Below are 16,173 nucleotides of genomic sequence, written 5' to 3'. Positions count from 1 at the left end.
AGGAATGACTAAATAATTAAAAGTTACCTCTTGGCGTGCAGCTACTCGCGGTGAGCATACCTCTTGGCGTGAAGAGCTACTCGCGGTGGGCATACTGGCAAGTAGCTGGACGTGCACGTGCAAGGCCTACCAATACTAGCAAGCCTATGTAAAATCGTTTAAAAGAGTAAAAAGGGCATCATGAACTCACCTGAAATCAATCAAACGCCTGCAACGAGCTAGGAAATCCCTAAGTGCACAATCACAAGCAAGGGCCTGTAAATTATACACAACGCGTTACTAAACTAGACCGTAAGAACACTCTTGCCTAATGGGCCGTTCAGGCCCAACACTTTGGCCCAATGCCCAACAACTTGGCCCAACACCCAACAACTTGGCCCAAGGCCCAACACTTGGCCCAAGGCCCAACACTTGGCCTGAGCACCTAAGACCTTTCAATTAACCAAATCCACCCTACGATTAAGGTCGGGGCCAACCATGATGCACAACTCGCCCGTCGGTAATCAAATCGAGTCGAATACGCGCGTAATAAACCTTAAAACCAATTGTTTAATGAAACAGCCCCAAATGGACCAAATTCCCATTTTAATCTTTTCATTCATCATAATTATGTCACCAGAGTTGATAGGGTTGACGGTTCCTTGTTACAACTCTCAATTTTGCATTTAAACGAAAATTCGCGCACCGCCGACTCGATTGACCAAGCACCAACCAAAACAGCCCCGAGCATCAAAAAAATAATTTTCCCACAGCCCTTAGACTCCCCTAGGGCCATGCAAACTGATTCGGTTGGTCATCCAACCGATTAACGCATCAAACTCAACAATTTACAATTCTACACCCTATAAACCCTAGTTTTCGAACTAAAATCGATTGACCGACCTAAACACCTCCAATGGCCACAAAATTTTAATATGATGTAAATACCATACCTGGGAATCTTTCTGCACCGGAAACTCTAATTTTTATCCAGGGGAAGTGGGTCAATTACACCTTGGCCGAAAATCTGTCCAACGAAAAGTTTCGGCAAAATTGAGCATCAAAACGATTAGGGGTGAACAAAAAGAGTGTTGGGGATTGTAGTACATACCTTGAACTACTTCTAGGAGCTTGGAATTGATCAAAAAGTCGAAGCAATGAAGGGGGGGAGGCTGGCCTTGTGCCGATCGGACATCAGCTGCAAATAGGGTTTAGGGTTTTTTGATTAATGTTATATTATAAAAGATTTTCATTCTAGCCCCTGGAATTGAATAATAATGCAACTTGGAAGAAATGTTAAGCGATTAGACGTACCGGTATGACGTAACAGCTTCCGAGAAACGTCGGTTAAGTCCCGAGAGTTATACGTACTTTACACGCGCTAAATCATTAAACCGGAAGTTTGACGGGTGTTTGGATTTGACGTGACATTTGTGGCAAAAGGATAAATGATAGATGTACCTAAATCATTCCAAGTATGGGACTTGAAGGGGATGATGTTATTGAATGGCACTTCGTCATGCGTATTAGGGGTAGTAAACCGTAGTTAGGCGGTATTTGCTACTTGCATCAATCTTCTAAGTATCTTGTGCAAGTGGGAGATTGTTGGACTCGGTATGCCCAGGACACATATTATTAATTGATGTGGCTAGTATGTCATGATCCAAGTCGGGTCATACCTAATAACAAGCTAGACAAACACCAATAATATTTGTTTATATATGATATGATCATAACAAATGAATATTAACACCAAAGTTATTTAGAAAGGGGTTTCTAAATACAATGTACTTGTGTAATAAATAAATCATATGGATGATTTATATTTTATGAGAGAACATTACATAGTGTTAATTAAGTTGGTTAAATAACAATATGCAAACATAATTAACCTTGCATGTTTATTAAGTTGTGTAACTTTTAATTATAGAAGTTTACATAACAATTTTATAACAAGTTACAAGCTATAAAATAATTTATAGATTTTGGGTAAGGTAGAGAGAGGGTGCCCCCCCCCCCCCCCACCCTCTCTTTCACTACCATTATTTTATTATTATTATCTTGTGAGTGAAGACATGCAAGGAAGGTTATTGGGGGACTTGGGTGGTGCACTTTTATGACCATTCATTCCTTTCTTTTCTCATACACAACACAAAATATAACACAAGTAAGAAAGATTTTTCCCTCTCCTCTTTTTCTCTCTTGGACGGCCAAGATAAGAAACACAAGGCATAAAGGAAAAATCCTCTATTCACTCTCCCTCTCTTTGGACGGCCAAGAAAAGGAACCAAGGAGAAAATACAAGTGTTACCAAATCCTAGCTACAAGTGGTGTTTGTTGGAAAGCTTGGGGTATGCTAGCTTGAGGAGCTTCATATTCAAGTTCTTGCCTTCTTCAACATCATCTCCTTCTTCTTCCTTGGATTTGAAAGGTAGCTTTAACATGCATGGACTTATAGTGACATGCATGTGTTAGATAGTATGTATTCCGTATTTGGATCCGGGCTTGGGTTTTGCATGTGTAAAAATGGTTTTATACATATCAAATTAACAAGATTTAAAACTAATTTCCGCTGCGTTTTTCATAAAATTGGGATTTTATGACTTTGATAATCTTGTTAAAACCCAACAATACCGAGTGCTATCATCAATGAACGTTATGAAATACTTATTTCCACCTCTTGTGGGAGTGGCTTTTAAATCACACACATCGGTGTGGATTAAATCAAGGGGTTCGGTTATTCGTTGAACCGATTTGAAAGGCTTTCTCGTTAGTTTGGATTCAACACATGTTTCGCATTTATATTTTGAATCAATTTTAAAACATAGAATGCTATATAATTTAATTAAACGTCGAGCTGAATTAAAATTTACATGTCCTAGTCTACCATGCCAAACACAAGAATTAGAATTTGACGACTCAATCATGTAAATAGAATTTGCAATTTTATTCATAGAATTTTTGACAACAATTACATTCAACTTGAACATAGTATTGTCGGCATAACCCTTGCCGACAAACATTCTATTTTTCGATAAAATAAATTTATCCGATTCAATCACCAAGCGAAACCGTGCTTGTTGAGCATCCATCCCGAGACAAGATTCTTGCGAATCTCGGGAACATGGAGAACTTTGGTCAACGTGAGCTCCATGCCAGAAGTCCACTTCAAGATGTCCGCAGTCGCTTTATTCCCCATGTAAAGCTTTTGGTCACCCATCGCCTCTTTGAAATTTTTAAAGAGTTGTTTGTTGCCGCAAACATGGCGGGTCGCGCCGGTGTCAACGTACCACCCTTTGGGTGCGTCTCCCACAACGTTGACTTCCTCGACGAAAGCCGCTTCCTCGGTAACCATCGCAACGAGAGGAGTACCATCCTCCTCCACCAAATGCGCACGCTCGCGCTTCAGTTTCTTGCACTGGTTCGCCCCGGTGCCCCATCTCATTACAGTTGTAACATGGTCCTTGGAAAGGTGGAGGCTTCTTTTTCACAACCCCTTTCTTCACGCCAAGGTCCACTTTCACTTTCCCTTTGTTACCTTTGCCTTTTCCCTTGTTGCCCCCTTTGGAGGATTTACCGTACTCGACTAAGTTAGCCTTGGCGGAAACATCCACTAGGCTACCTTTTTGAGCTCTCTTATTGTCTTCTTCTATCCGAAGTCGAACAATAAGATCATCAATGGTCATCTCCATTCGCTTGTGTTTAAGAAAATTCTTAAACTCAACCCAACTAGGAGGCAATTTTTCAATCATCCCTGCCACTTGAAATGTCTCACTAAGTGTCATTCCCTCAGCAAAGATGTCGTGAAGTATAACTTGCAACTCTTGGACTTGACTATTTACAGTCTTAGAGTCAACCATTTTATAGTCCAAGAAACGGACGATAACAAATTTCTGTGTTCCCGCATCCTCCGTTTTTTACTTTTTGTCTAAAGACTCCCATAATTCTTTGGCAGTCTTTATTGAAGAGTACACGTTATACAACGCGTCAACTAAACCGTTTAACAAATAGTTTCGACATAAGAATTCCAAATGCTTCCACACATCTACCGCACTCAAAGTTTGAGTGTCGGTCTCCCCCTTCGCCTTAGTGGCTGGGGGAGCGGATTCTGTCAAGAACCTCGCAAGGTTCAAGGTGGTCAAATAGAAGAACATCTTCTGTTGCCACCGTTTAAAGTGCAAACCCGAAAACTTCTCGGGTTTTTCAGCGTGATTAGCCATGGTAGTCACTTCAACCATAACGGACGAAGGCATACCGGTAACGTTGCTCGATGACGGTGATGTCATTTTTTCTGAAAAATAAACTATGTTAAGTTAGTTTTCCGGAAATATTAATAATGGTCGCTCCCACTAAATTAAAGTTACGCAAAACTTTTTAATCCGAACTCTTGAATTAACCCACCGAAGGTGTTCTAAGTCCAACTTTGAAGGGACCAACCAATGGGTTTTTCCCAGAGTTTAGTGTTAAAAAATCCGAATTGTAACCGATTTTCGTTTCTACAAAGTCGCTCCTTTGAATAGAAACGGAAAAAAAATTGTTTTTTAAAAACACAACCGTGTGAAACAAAACTAGTTTGAGTCACACGAGAATGTTTTGAATACACGAACGGTGATTTTTTAAATTTTTTTTTTAAGATTGTAGGAAACCGTTAGCATATAAAAATAAAACACCTTAATAAAATGATTACAATACAAAGAATCAAACCTATCTTGGAAAGCAAGTAAATTACAATACGAATTACACCGGAAAAAAATCAAAATTACAATACAATTGAAATAAAATAATGCAAGAAAGGTGTAGAAAAAGAATGGTGTTGTAGTTTTTGTGGTCGAGTATCGTGTTTTACACGGGGCCCTTAAAACAAATTCCAGGCTTCTCCCCGTTTTGTTTCCCAGGGTACAACGGCCTAAGCGATATATGTACTGCCGGGGAGGGCTCTAACACCTGAATAGTATTTTAAAGAAAATGATGAAGATGATCAAGAATGTTGGAATTCATTAGGAAGAAAGTTGGAGAAAACACAAGAGAGAATGTGTTAATTTTGTGTTTTTTGTGTGTGTACAACCAAGGAGCTCCCTTGGTATTTATACTAGTAGAAAGTTGAACCCATTCAACCATCATTAATGAAAAAATTGAAACACTCAATCAACATTAACCAAGGCATTTAAGTTTTGACCAAAACTTAATGACATGTTGAATGGTCTTGACTAAATCAATGGTGTTTCAACTAATCATATAATATAAAAGAATTCAAAATTAAAATATTTTATTTACACAAAAAAAAATTTTCCAACAGAACTCCAAGAGCTCAACCTTTTCTGGCAAACCCCCGCCATTGTCTGAAATTCATATGGATTTGACCGGCGGTGGCTCGCTGGAAAATGTTGAGCTCTTGGAGTTTTTCGGGGAGGGAGATGGGTGGCGGACGGTGAAGGGAGGATGTGACGAAGATGATAAAGAAGAAGATGAAGAAGGGGAAGATGAAGATGAAGAAGATGAAGAAGATAATGAAGAAGATGAAGATGATGGAGAAGATGAAGATGATACTTTTTTGAATTTCGTCTCCAAAAATGAAATTCATGTAGTCAGACGAATTTCAAAAAAACACGAATTTTCATGGAGGTGATTTTCAGACAAAAATGTTTTTCAAACAACAACAATCTGGTCCGATTTATTTGAATGCAAAAGCCACATGGTAGGTAAGAATATTAGTGGCCGTTAAAATCTTTTATAATACCAATGCGACGGATCCGATAAATTTCATTGGATGGTTTTGTAACTTGATAATTTCTAGAACTATTTTCATACTCTCTTTCTAAAATTGGATTATTTTTAGAATTTTCCCTCATCTTTATCATTAGATTTACTTTAAGTGATAGATGAATTAGATTTACTTCAAGAAAGTGATGATAAAGGACAAGTATAACTTTTAACCAGGTAGCAATTTAGCATGATCATAATAAAATTGATCATATTGTTTTCATATCCAAATATAAGTATGAATTATGATCATAACGGTTTATTGTATATTACTATCAAATTTTATGTGTTACCAAGTACCATAAAACTGTTTTATGTCCATTTATGCATAGGAAACAACCTGAATTAATTAAAAATAACTCAACCATATATAATATATAAATAAGGTACAGCCCTGCTCCAGTTTCACCATTCTTGTTTGATATAACAATTCACATTACAAAATTTCACAAAAATCAAACTAATTTTTAGGGATATTCTTGCCAACAATCTTAGCGGGCGTTATTCGGATAAGGTTTCCGGGCTTACCAGGAACCGCCCCTTTGATCATGACAACTCTCAAATCACTGTCGATTTTAACAATCTTAAGTTTTCGGATCTTTGTTTTTGTACCACCCATTTGACCAGGCATTTTCTTCCCCTTGTACACGCGCCCAGGCGTTGTTCCTGCTCCAATTGACCCGAGTGCTCTATGACTCTTTGACCCGTGGGTCATTAGACCTCTTTTGAAGTTGTGTCTCTTAATACCACCTGGTAAATAACATAGGCCGAATAAGAAAACATAGAAAAAAAACTGCAAATGCTGTTTTTGTAAAAGCTTGGGCAGGTAACTTTTGTATAAGTTAAAACAGGTTAGGTCGGGTTAATACCACCTGGTAAATAACATAGGCCGAATAAGAAAACAATTTTTGCCCAACTTTTTACAAATGATTGTCCGGATTAAGTTACACTTCAGGCTACTTTTACCATATTTGACGCATTTCCTATATAAGCAAATTTTTATTTACCCTTTTGAAAAGATTAGCATTACCAAGATTGACCATCGAAACCCAATTTGAGTGACTTCTATCTTGTCTGACTATTTGAAAGGATGCACATCAACCAAATAGAAACATTTATAAGAGGAACATTACCCAAATCGACCCATTTATAAGTGAACTGAATATTACCTGTATTGGCCCGGTTATAAGTAAAGAGAACATTAGTCAAATCGACTCGTTAAACACACACACTTGAGTGACTTTTACCCTTTTTGACCCTCTTAGAAAGATGAACATTAACCAAATCGACCCACTAAAACATACTTTAAACAACTTTTACCATAATCGACTTGTTTTTAAAACGATCAACGTTATCTAAATAGACCCATTTATTTATAAGTAAACAAAACATTATCCAACTCGACCCGTTTGAGAATATAACTTTGGGATTCATCAGGTAAATCTAGTATCACTAGTATAATAATATCATGCTATATGCAATTGAATAATAAAAATAATAATAATAAAAAGATAAAAGATATATAACCTTGAAAGCCTTTGCCAATAGTGGTACCCGAAACATCAACCAAATCACCTTCGTTAAACAAGTCTTCCAGCACCAACTGCTGATTCGGCTCGAATCCATCAACGGACTGCAACCGAAACTCCTGCAAATGCCTCAAAGGAATGACCCCGGACTTTTCCAAATGACCCATCTCGGGTTTGGTCAGTTTCTTATCCCGGACCCTGCGGTAGCCGACCTGAACCGCATTGTAGCCGTCGGTGTCATTGGTTTTGACCTGGGTGACAACGTTGCCTTCTCTAAACCCTATCACAGTCACCGGAACCACCTTGCCGGTGGACTCGAAGTAGGTCATCATACCCAGTTTGGTGCCCATTAAGCCCACGCCGGCTTCCATGCTGGAGCGGATGATGCTGGGTCGACGGGTTAGGGTTTTCAGAGGGGATATGTAAAGGGGGTTGAAGGAGCATTGGAGGCTGCTGTTGGGTGGTTTGTGGCAACGGAGATGGACTGCGGTGGTGGTGGCAGAGGAAGATGGGCTGTGGAATTGGGGAGTGTATGTGGTGGTGGTAATGGAAGAAATCCGGCCGATGACTACGGACATGGTTTTTTTCTTTCTTTCTGTTGGACAACAAGATAATATTGGGTTTTGTTATCCGCTGCTATATACCCATTGAAATAGAAAAAAAAAATTTGAATATTTTAAAGATCACATTTTTTTAAGGTATCTTTTTATACGATGGAACCAAAAAAAAATGTTTAGTTCATTTAATAGACTAAAATCAACTGTTATAAAAAAAATTTCATATTATCAAAACTATTCATTCTTATTTTTTCTTTCTTTTTTTTATTTTTTTATTCAACTACCTTAACTATTCATTCTAGACAACACCACCTGACAACCATAACCATCACCACCACAACTTGACCACAGCTACCACCACCATCGTCGCCATCACAACCACCACCACTTGACTACCACAACCGTCGTCGCCACCACAACTGCCTGACCACCCGCTACCACAACCACCACTGCACCAACACCGTCGCTGCCACCAAAACCACCGCCGCCGTCACCACCATCACCTAACTACCACCACTACCACCCGCCACTACCATCGTCGCCTCCACCGTTGTCACCGCCACCTGACCACCATCGTCATTGCCATTTTTTTTTGTTTTGCTACTTTTCATTATTTTGAGGTATCTTCATAATATGTATTTCATTCATTGTTTTTTTTTCTTTTTTTCTTTTCTACCAAACCACAAAAAGCAATAATTTATTTTATTCATATAGGTTAAGCAAACAAGACAAAGGAATATCAATGATCCATTTCATTTTCCTGTTTATTCCATTCCTTCACCAATTATATTACATTCAACCAAACAGACTCTTAGTATTTGTGTATGGAATGAAACCAATGGGTTTTTTAAAGGTAAATTTTTTTGGATGAAAAGTAGAAATGGGTAAAATATTTACTTCAGATGAGTTGCAAAAACGAGGGATACTTGAAGAAATAAAAGTATGCCGATGTGTGAAGAAGCGATGTAATCGGTGGAATATATCTAAGCTCATGTTCCGTTTCAACATTAATTTGGCAATTTATAACTAACTGTTATGGTATACCTTTGATATATGCGTTTATGGTTAGAGATATCCTTAAAATTCTCTCAGATGTATGGCTCAAGACGGAAAAAAGAAAGTTAACTAAGCGATCATCATTACGACTTGTTGGAGCTTGTAGAAGACGAGAAATGAAGCTCTGCTCAATGGACATAAGTAAATAAGTTAAAGGAAGACATTAGAGATTTTCATTATTATAGGTTAAAATAAGTGGAATACAACTGGAAGAATGATGTAGATTTCCATTGTAATATATTTGGTCCATAGGTGCCATATAGTTTGATTTAGTTACCTAAAGAAACACTAAGTTAACTTTTGGTAGGCTTAACGTAATATCTCGACTGATAATGGATTAATACTAATCTAACCCTGGGTAGACTTAGCTTAATATTCTCCGGTGGGGATTGTCGATTACTTGTTTTGAGTTTTAGTAGCTGTCACACGCGAAACCGAACACCGTGAGCTTGCTACGAGAATGGGAATGGGGGGGGGGGTCTTCTCGTAACCACCCTTCGGCGTGAGAATCCGTATGGTAAGTGATGAATGAATTCTTAGAGAGAATAAGATTGTGGATCCATTTACTGTTGGCTCTCTTCTTGTATTTATAGCGGAAGTAGGGGGAGAAGGATTGGGCCAGCTGTTTCACTCAACGGAACCATCTAATCTCATGGCTGAGGATGATAACAATCCCTGATTGGTTGGCCAGCTGGCGTACAGACGTCTCGCAGGTAGGTATAGCTTTGGCCTTTTTTTATTAAATCATCGTGTAGTTGTGGGCATTATTGGGATCCTGACCTGTTATTGGTCTTTCCATTCCCTATCACGTGATATCGTGTCTTTTAGCACAACGTACCTTCCGCTGGACTCTTTGGGGTTTTAAGGATCATGTATTTCTTCTGCAGAGGATATGTCTATCTTTGTGGAAGATATTCCTCACATGCGAATGATTGTGTGCCTTGATGGAAGTATCTTTTCCATGGAAAGTATACCTTCTCTCCAGGAGTTCTTCTGCGTATGCGGAGGGTTTCCTTTACCTTGTATTATCACGTAGGTTATTTGGTACCCTACCTCCACAAGTCCCCCCATCCATTGTTTTTTCCGTGGTTCACATCCGTTGATGGAATATTGGATTTGTATTTGCGAGATTTTGTGGTTGTCCTTCATCGTTTAACTATGACGGTTATTTATGAGGGTTATGTAGGTAGCTTTTGACTGCCTGCCTAGCACTTAGCTGTTATGATGTCATCGCACGTATGCCACTACCATTTATTTACTCCAGGTTCTTTCAAAATGCTTATGCATGGCGGCACATTCACTTCTCTGCTTTCACGCTGCGTGCCTTCTTTTTACTGGTGCGTTCTATATGTTGCATCCATCTGCTATCTACCGCATTTAATTTTGGGAGTATAAATAGGCACCAAGTTCCATTGTTTTTCACAATTTCCTTTCGATATCTATTTGTTCTCCCTCTACCTTTCTTTCCTTATTGGTCTGTATGTTTTACAATGGATTGCTTGATTGGTATGTTGCCTGGACCAACATCATTGCCTACGTATTGGGAGTGTTCCTCTCTAGCGGTGATTTCAGACCAGGCTTCATTCCAACCAAGCATTATTGTTCATTTAGTTGTTATAATCGTGGTCGTCTCATGTGTTTGGAGATGTTCTTCCGCATTATTCTGGCGTGGAAGGTTCCTTATACAAAAGTTTCTTACTTGTGTGTGGTGGTAACCGGATTATAACTGGATCCTTTGATATGGATAAGATCCTTCCTCAAGTGGGCCTGACTTTGTGACGTCTTGTAAGGCCCCTGTCCCGGGAGCCCTACTTTGGCGTTGGAATTACTCATAAACACAGTTTTAAATATCAGAGTAAATTTAAACTTTCGTGGAATACTTAAAACTTCAACCAACATATTACAAAACATAAATCTTTGTCTCAATCATTCAAATTGTCATAACATAACAACATAAAATAACATCATAACATTCTTCTCAAGATGCCAACCTCTTCAGTTCAATGCCATGTGTCTCCCTCAAACCAACTGCTTTAACCTATTTGCTTGTGTGCATACTAAAAGTCAGCTACGCTGAGTGAGTTATAGTTAATCATGCAACACACATTACATTCACATACATACTTATGCGCATCCGAAGATACATATAGCATACCTAACCTGCTTATCTTTCAATCATACATACTTTCATGCATTTCTTATTTCCATACTTTCATGTAAACTTTCATATTACATACATAACTATCTCTATGTTTTAAAAGAGCATTTCGCTCTACATACCTCGGATATTATTAGGGTTCGGTGCCCTTCATACCACGAATATTATTAGGGTCCAGTGCCCCACGTACCTCGGATATTATTAGGGTTCGGTTCCCTTCATACCACAGATATTATTAGGGTCAGGTGCCCTACGTACCTCGGATATTATTAGGGTCCAGTGCCCTTCATACTTGGGATATTAATAGGGTCCGGTGCCCTACGTACCTCGGATATTATTAGGGTCCGGTGCCCTACGTACCTCGGATATTATTAAGGTCCGGTGCCCTTTTTCTCGTTCCCTATAACAATGCATAATTTACTTATCTTTTGTTACATATTTATATACATATTCATACATATTCCTATACATACTCTAATCTCTTTCTGTATTATTCATATATCATTCATAGGCATTCATATAGCATACACTGACCACCTAAGGTAAGTGTATTCACTAATCACATAGGAGTATGCACACAACCCTGAAAACATAATAAGGAAATGGGGCTAGAAACTCAGCTGAAGTCGGTTTCTTTCTGAGTTAATTGTGATACCCTTCCTTAGTTGTGCACTGCTAACTGTGTAATAATTATAAGTGTAAATTAACCACTTCTAACAAATCATACTTCTAGGTTAGTGAAGCTCCTAACGAACGGGGGTCCGGGGGCAGCGCCATTGGTAGCGGGGTCTAGGGGCGGCAGCCCCTAACAGGGTCCAAGGGGTAAAGCCCCTAGCTGTGGTCGAGCTGCCAGGTCAGGTTGGAAAAATTTTATTTTCGTTAATAAGCCTCTATTAAAAATTCATCAAAATCGCATGTAAAACCATTCGCATGGCTACATTTCGATCGCATCGCATGGATGCAAACCAGTCGCATCGCATGGGAGCAAACCAGCCGCATCGCATGGGTGAAATCCAATCGCATCGCATGGATGAAATCCAATCGCATCACATGGATGAAATCAAATCGCATCGCATGGAACAAAATGAATCGCATCGCATGCCAAATGATCGCATAGCATTTCCTAAACCAATCGCATCCCATGCATGTGCGATGCGATACATCCTTATGCGATCCGATTCATCATTTTCTTCATTTTACCATTCTTTCAGTTATTTTGCCTTTTAACCATTCGTTATGCCCTGTTTCACTATTTTGGCGAGTTCCGGGTCGTAACAACCCTGTCTACTCGCTTTTTACATAGCCCGAACGTCACTCGTTCGTCCCATATCTAACCCGTCAACTCACGGCTTATCAAATTAATATTTTTCTTCTATCATACGGTCCGATCTACCGTTATACCTAGCTTCATGGCAAACCGACCTCAGAAACTTAACCATTTTTAACCGAAACTTACCCTACGGGTTCGGTTGGGTTTGGATCTGGACCAACCCATAGATTCTAGGCGTGATTTGTGTTGTTGAAGATACTTAAAAACAAAATCTTCCTTCCTTTAATTCGGATTTGGATTCGGGTTTGAGAGAGAGAGAGTGTGTGTGTTCTTGAGTTTGTTTGGATGGAAGAATGTGATGAATGAGTGAGAATGTGGTGCATTAACTTTTTTTGGAGTTTATATACTCTTATTCTATGGGCTTTAAGACCTATACCCGTTCCCTAGCCCATTCTTAAATCCACACCCAACATAATCAAGCATGAACACATCATTAAATTAACGAAATTCCCTTTATTTATTAATAACAAAAGTAGGATGTTACACATCTAGCGGCGTCGGACACAACAGTGTGTCTTTACAACTTTCTACGCATGTGTTCCGCGCTCCTACTTGTTTTAAATTTTGAAACTTGTCAGGACCGTAAATCTGGTGCAAACCTTGAGTAGGTTGACAAGAACACACAAATCTAATAACCCAAAGGCCTATTGAATATTCTGGAGGAATCAGAATATTCAACGGATGGGAACGAAGGTATGAGACAGTGGACACGAAAAAATAGTAGATAATTAGTAAGAACAAAATCAAAGACAAAGATTCATTGCATTTAATGTATCATTCAATGAAACAGTGAAAGGAATGTCTAGGGTTTCGTGACGATGGCGGCGGGTGTACGAGGAGACAAAGGGAATATTCGCTGGAATGTTTTCTCTCATGTATTCCGTTTTTATCCCCTCTAAAATGGTAACCTAGGACTCTATTTATAGCCCTGACATTCCTTCTAGAATTCCCTAATGATTACATAATGATTTAAAGATAAAATACAAGTGTAAAAGTCTTCGAGCATGATATATATCTTGCTTGAGCAAAATTGATATGTGATGTATGCTCGATGAGGAACTTCGAGCATACTTTACTTAGAATAATTTCTGATAGGAATTATTCTTCTCTAGCATGCTTCATCCTTCTTGACTAATTCTTGCTATGCTCAATTTTGTCCCTCGAGCAAGCCTATTCTTCTTGATGTCTTCAATTCTGTCTTGAACTTATTTAGCAATCTTCAACATGCTCGGATGTGAAGCTTGCTCGGAACTGAACCATGCTCGAAATCTATACTTCGCAACATATGACATCTTCTTATTGCATCCATGTTCGTCACCAATGTGCTCAGACATCCTGTGCACGGATGTAACATCTCAGATTTTTTGTATTTGTATTCGTTAAAGTTTAAATTGATTCAGGAACATAATTTGGATTTTCCGAACTATTTAAAACTTGTATTTATTGGTATTTAACTTCGTTTAATTTATTTTATAATTTCATAACTTTCAATTATGCCAAATAGCCCTTAGAAACCTTTAAAATCGCTTAAAACGGCTAAGAATCGCATTTTCGGGAACTACAGGGACTAGTCTGCCAATTCTTTCCTATTTTTGATTAAATTATCGAAACTTAAACTCCAAGAAATGTTATAGCTGGTCCAATTTCGTTTACATGGTGTACAAGCCAAATTTTGTTAGTTATTGTACTAGATTTTCTCATTAAATAGCTTATTTTGTTTCCTAATTTGTTTTTAGCATCCAAATCGCTTATTTTTGGCATAAATCGGGTAAATTAAGGTCCAAGAAAAGGATTTTAACTAAAATAAAAGTCCATATTCTTAAATTACTGATAAATAACGAAATATTTGATATATTACATCGATATTCTCATTAAAATCGTATTTTGTTACTTAAACGAGTAAATCTTCCAAATATAGTACGTTTTTGTAATCTCTATACAAAAATATCATAATTCTCTGCCACAAACCTGTATCCTAACCCTAGAGAGACCTCCTAGCCGTCACCTACCTCTGACCATCACCAAACCCTTCGGTTTTTGCTTATTCCTTGAAGATACAATGCTTGTTCTTTTGACTTTGCATGCGAATGGACCTTTGACTCATCATATCTCTTGATTCTTTCACTTTCTGGGTAAGTTGTAAACATAGGAGTCATTCATATATATTCCCTAGTCAATAAACTTTAATCAATTTCGGTGATTGAAGGGTGTTGACTAGTCAAATCGTTTAAAACTCGTTAAAGGGTAAAATAGTCAACAAGTTTGACTATCTGTTTTCTCAAACTTCTGTTCTGATTCAACGTTCGGTCCAGAAAACTTTTATTCTTGTAATGTGATTTTAAGGCTACTGACCAAAACTCGACTTTCGACTTAAATTTTAAATTTAACATAACTTGAGTTCTAAATGTCCTTTTGGATTGATTCCAATGGCAACGAGTTCGTTTTTATTTATATTATCATATCCTAAAATCTCAGATTCTGAATTGTTTATATCATTTGACATGTAGTGGACAACTCGCTTATTCGTTAGCTCGCTTATTCATATTTATATTCGTTATTCATTAGTCTAAGGTGAGTTTATCATTCCCCTATTTTAATCAATTTTGTAAACGTTTTTGGGACATATGCGTATGTTTTCATATTTCATACTATATATATTCAAAGAATGCATACGTGTTATTGTGAGTAATTTAATCAAACATACGTGCTACTTGCTTACTTGTGTTACCATTTAATCAATCGTATATGAGGATTACTACTCAATCAATCATATAGCGGGTGTTCATGCTGGTGACCAACGCCCGATTCGCTTGGCAACGGTCTATATGCTTGTTTATGGTTTGACTATACTCACCGCACTTGTCACGTTATGCTTATTTTATTGTTGTGTCAAAACTGGTGATATTCTCACTCAACTTTATGTTGACAAAACTCCATTTTCTACGCATATGCAGGTTGCTTGTATTGAAGATTAAAGTTTTTACACGTAGACAAGACCTTAGGATATAATCAAGATAATCATTATTTGAGTTTGTATTCATTGTATTTAAATTGTTTGTTGTAATTGAATAATGTGTGTATACTTTGAACAAAATAATTAACTAGATATTGTCACTTATATTCATGATAGTATCTTCAAGTTGTGAGCAATCGGATGTGACAGATTGGTATCAGAGCCGAAGGTTATAAGATAGGTCGTTAGAAATTGTCCTAGACATGTGTTTGGAACCCTATACGTGCTTTTCTAAACTGCCTTATGTGCTATTTAATATACTGTTTACAGCTTGTTTAAATTTATTATTATATTATATCGTATCGTATCGTATTTATTTATTGCACACACACATGAATTCCGAGGTTACGCCACTTTCAAAATATTTTTAAATCCTCTTACTTTTGGTAGATTTCCTTTTATTATGGGAAATTCCTTAAGAATTCCCGTGTTTTGTTTTGTTTCTTCACCTTGAAGCATGGGGGTATGAAAAATGTCGTACAACCATAACTTTAAGTGGTACCTGTAATCGGCTAAACGGTTGCGTGGTAAACATAACCGGCTAAACGGTTATACTTCCAAATTGTGTTTTTAGTTATTTTAAATTTATTTGATTCGATATTTAGTTGGGTCGGTTAAATGTCATGTAACGCTCGTGGTCCGAACAACTTCATTGATTTGATAATTTGCTAATTAGTTGGGTCAGTTAAATGCCATGTACACGCTCATGGGCTGACCAACTCAATTGTTTATTACTCGTTATTTGAATTGGGCCAACAAATTGCCATGGAACGCTCATGGGAGGCCAATTC

General features: G+C 37.9%; 2 protein-coding genes across 2 annotated transcripts; both read right to left on the bottom strand.

Moving 5' to 3' along the window:
• Positions 1-3,037: 3,037 nt before the first annotated feature.
• LOC143629096 (uncharacterized) lies at positions 3,038-3,839 on the bottom strand. The gene is made up of 2 exons (XM_077098458.1): positions 3,504-3,839; positions 3,038-3,397 (listed from the first exon to the last, which is right to left on the bottom strand). Exons 1-2 carry the CDS (start codon positions 3,837-3,839, stop codon positions 3,038-3,040), a joined length of 696 nt encoding a protein of 231 aa, XP_076954573.1.
• Positions 3,840-6,197: 2,358 nt separating this feature from the next.
• Positions 6,198-7,846, bottom strand: LOC143629089 (large ribosomal subunit protein uL3c-like). Its single transcript, XM_077098451.1, has 2 exons — positions 7,267-7,846; positions 6,198-6,489 (listed from the first exon to the last, which is right to left on the bottom strand). Exons 1-2 carry the CDS (start codon positions 7,844-7,846, stop codon positions 6,200-6,202), a joined length of 870 nt encoding a protein of 289 aa, XP_076954566.1. The 3' UTR covers positions 6,198-6,199.
• Positions 7,847-16,173: the final 8,327 nt, after the last annotated feature.

The sequence above is a fragment of the Bidens hawaiensis genome, unplaced genomic scaffold (genome assembly GCF_021521415.1).
Source record: "Bidens hawaiensis isolate Kalapana, Puna unplaced genomic scaffold, B.hawaiensis_p1.1 tig00005152_1, whole genome shotgun sequence".
NCBI lineage: Eukaryota > Viridiplantae > Streptophyta > Magnoliopsida > Asterales > Asteraceae > Bidens > Bidens hawaiensis.
Note: the sequence above shows the minus strand (reverse complement) of the source record. Positions and strands in the feature narration are given on the sequence as shown.